Source organism: Alligator sinensis, unplaced genomic scaffold (assembly GCF_000455745.1).
Source record: "Alligator sinensis unplaced genomic scaffold, ASM45574v1 scaffold707_1, whole genome shotgun sequence".
In the NCBI taxonomy this organism is placed as follows: Eukaryota; Metazoa; Chordata; order Crocodylia; family Alligatoridae; genus Alligator; species Alligator sinensis.
The window spans coordinates 2,315,119-2,318,965 of record NW_005842065.1 but is presented as its reverse complement, the minus strand read 5'-3'; the positions used below and the strand labels follow the sequence as shown (position 1 = coordinate 2,318,965).

The following is a 3,847-nucleotide window of genomic DNA, read 5'->3' as shown; positions in this document are numbered from 1 at the left end:
CCCCCCCCGGGCCGCAGGTCGGGCCCGAGGCGGGGGCAGCGCTCCCTGGTGGCCGCGTGAGGCAGCCCCTTCGCCCGCCCGAGAGAGCCCAGGAGTCCGGGCGGCGCGGGGCCAGCACCCTGGAGAGCTCCGGCCGCTGCGCACAGGGCCCCCGCCGGGCCGACCTCGCAGGGCCCCGTAGCCGGCGCAGGGCCCAGCCTCCCCCCTCCACCCCACTCTCAAGATCGAGCCCGGACGCCCCAGGGCAGCGCCTCCCCCCAGTAGCGCCCCAACACGCGTGAGGCGCGGAGCTGCGGTCCTGCAGCGCCACCTTGTGGGCACGAGCAGGCACTGCAGGCCCCACGCGCGGATCCTGCCACCCGGGGAGAGGCAGAGCCACGGGGCAGGGGCCGAGGACTTGCGGAGCCCGCCCTGGCCCGGCCACGAACTAGCGCCCTACGAGTCTAGACCTTCTCCTACAGCCCAGTAGCGGCGGAACCCAGGCGTCCTAGCCCCAGCGCCCTGGGCAGGGAAGGCACGTACTACGTATGACGCACATACATAGGCTGTGAGCACAGCACCTGGCCGGGAAGGTGTGTGCCATGTATGACATGGGCACAAACGGGCACAATCTACAAGCAGCACAGGCCGTGAGCACAGCGTCCAGCTGGAAAGGCATGTGCTACATATGAGCATACACACAGGCCATAAGCACAGTGTCCTGGCAAAGGAAGGCATGTGTCACGTATGAGCACACACAGAGGCTGTGAGCACAGCACCCTGGCAGAGGAAGGCATGTGCCACATATGGCGCATGTGCACAGGCCATGAGCATGGCACCCTGGTCAGGAAGGGTATGTGCCATATATGTTGCAGACACACATGGGCACAATTTACAAGCAGCACAGGCCACAGGTACACAGACTGGACACACATGTCCAGGCAGAATTTGCAGGCAGAACAGGTATGTTGCACACAGAACTGGGGGGCACTTGGCTGTGTGCACATGACAAGATGACAGACGGAGACTGAACCCTGCCATGTCCAGCCCAGAGCCCCCAGCAAGGCCTATTCCCACAGCCACCCCCCCCACCACCACCACCTTGCCCACCTTCCACCTCTTTATTCCAGCCAGATTCCCAATGTAATCACTGCATACAAATTGCTCTTAATTCGGGCTCCTTTTCTGGCACTTGGTCGGTGCTGGGGAATGAGACTCCATCATAACCAGAGCCAGAAGGGAGGCAGTGGCTCCCTGGGGGTGCCAGAAGGCCTGGTGGTGTGGGAAGGGCCTGGTCAGGCATGCACATGCAGGCAAATGTGTGTGCATGCATGCATGCAGCAGATGCATTTGTGACCTGGGGCAGCAGAAATGTCCCCATGGTAGCACACACCACTCTGTGCCCTGTCCCACCCTGAGCCCAGGACTACTTCTGCAGGCCTTGGGGCCCCTGCTCTGAAGTAGCTTCAGATGCCTGGCTGGAGGCCTGACACCAGGGCAGATGGGCCCCTGGGCTGATACTGCAGCTACCCCGGGGCCTCCGAGTTCTCTGCACCCAAGCCTGTCTCCTGGGAGTTGCACAGTGACTCCAGACCATGTTAGCCTCACCCCTGTTCCAGGTTCCAGGGCTCCAAGCCAGAGCAGGGAGCTGGTCCCAGACCAGGCCCTTCACCTTCACTGAGAACAGCAGCTCTGCAGGGTCACAGCACAGGTGGGCACCATCTGGGGGCCAACACATTTGTGCAGATCATGGATCACCCCCATCCTACCCCCAAGATTCATCAGGCTGACAGAAGCACAGGAACAGAGCATCATGAGAAATCATGAGAGAGAGCAGGTGTATGCATGCTCACATGGCATACACATGCCAGTGCATGCAACCACCATGCACACCAAACACATTCACCCAGGCAGACACAGCACCACACAAGCTTGTGTGCACAGCCCTGAAAGCCAGGCCTGGTCCTAGAGAGGGGAGGGGAGGGGCTGGGTCAGAGTCCAGGAGGGATCCTGCATGATCCTGAGGCATCCTGCATGCCATGCAGACCATCTTGCACAGCCAAGAGAGCTGAAACTCATGCCCCTTGCCCTGATACACATATGTTGCAGGCTGCACCTACTGAGCCAGCCCTCCTTCCAGCCAGGGACTCAGGTGTCATCACCTTTCCCTGCTATGGACCCGATGGGAGGGGGAAGGGGAGCAGGCTGCCCCTGGGGCCCTGAACTTGCTCCAGCCCAGCTGGCCCCACAGCCTGGGAGCTTTGCGTGGTGACAGGACCCAGGTCCAGTCTCAGAATGCTGCCCCTGGTGCCAGGGATATAGCAGGCTCCTACCCACCCAGCCCCAGGGCCATGACTAGCCCTGCACTGCCCCATGTCCGGTCACTGTAAAACACTAGGGCAGCACAGTGGCTCATCACACCCATCCTGCACATGCCTTGTACCTGTACACACCTTGCACCCACACACCAGCCACTGTTGCCTTCCAGGAGCGCTCCCTTTCTGGAGCGCCTCATACATATTCATCAGGCAGAGCTGTCTCATAGAAAGCTGCTCTGCTAATTGTGAGTAATGCTGGGCTGGGATGGAGCCTTCAGTAGAGCTTGGTGCTGGACAAAGCCCTGCTGCCACCTCCATCACCTACCGCTCCCCCCCGACCTCCTGCTGCACCCTGACATGGCTCCCAGCCTAGGGATCCCCAAGGAGCTGCCAGGCCCCCTTGCACTCTCTCTCCCACACAGGAGCCTGTTCCCAAGTCTGAGCCCAGGGGGCTGCACTATGGAGGCCCTGGATGGCCTGGGGAGTGCAAAGGCAGGTGCCTGGAGAGCTGGTTGCAGGGCCCTGTTGGACTCTGGGACCTGAACCACGACCCCATCACCTTTCTCACCCCACTGGGTTGGCCCAGCCAACACCAGACTTGAGCAGCATGACAGCCAGGAGGGCCCACTGTTGCCCAGAGCCACAGCAGAACCCAGCAGGACCTTGCCCCTTGCCCTAGCACCCATTGCTGCATGGGGCCGGGCCGGGAGATGCGGGCCCCACAGCAAGCTCTGAGCATGGCCAGGACAGCAGGCAGCAGATGGGGCTCAGGAGGGCCCTGGCAGGACCTGCAGCACTGAGGGGCACCAAGGGGCACAGCCAAGCCCCCCTCCCCCTCCATCACACCGAGAGTACAAATCATGGCCCTGCCTGTGTCCCGAGATGCCCCAGTGGCCCTGTGCTCCTCTGCCCCCAGCAGCAAGCAGCATCCACTTGTCCCCCAGCCCAGCAATGGGGCTGGGGCAGCTCAACCTCAGCTGCAGAATCTGGGGGTTGCCAGGCAGGAGCCCAGGGGCCAGGCCCTGCAGGGCAGTAGAACCGACTGCCTCAGGCCAGCTGGGACCTCTCCCCTGCGGAAGTGCCCAGGCCTTGTGGGCAGGATGGGTCAGACTGGGGGCCTGCACCCTCAGCGGCCAGGGAGGGCGAGGGCAGGACCCCAGAATCCCAGCCCCCCTCGCTCTAACCACTCTGGACCACAGCTACCCCGAGCAGGTGTCCTGGCTCCCCAGCCCTGGGGCCAAGCAGCCTCCCCACCGCTCTCGACAGCCAGGCGCAGGGGGCTGCCATGGCACAGCCCCTGTCCCCTGACCCCAGCCAAAGCCCAGTGCCAGGGACCCGCCCGGACGCAGCCGCTGCCCCTCGCTGGGTCCAGCTGGCGACCTGGGCCCTGCCCAGTCCCAGCCCGGAGCGGGCACGGGGGCAGGAGCCACCCCAGTGGCCGAGGGGTCCCCGCCCGCCCGGCCCCGCTCACCTGGGCGGCTCGGGACGCGGCCGCGAGCAGCAGGAAGAGGCCGGGCAGGAGGCGCATCCTGCGGCGCGGAGCCCGGCCC

At 63.9% G+C, this 3,847-nt stretch overlaps 1 protein-coding gene across 1 annotated transcript in view; it reads right to left on the bottom strand.

Moving 5' to 3' along the window:
• OLFM2 (olfactomedin 2) overlaps positions 1-3,841 on the bottom strand; it is a 17,257-nt gene extending 13,416 nt beyond the window's left edge. Inside the window, exon 1 of the mRNA XM_006023517.3 lies at positions 3,769-3,841. Within this exon, the coding sequence (XP_006023579.3) occupies positions 3,769-3,825 (57 nt within the window). The 5' untranslated portion in view covers positions 3,826-3,841. The remainder of the gene's footprint in view (positions 1-3,768) is intronic.
• Between the last annotated feature and the right edge of the window lie 6 nt (positions 3,842-3,847).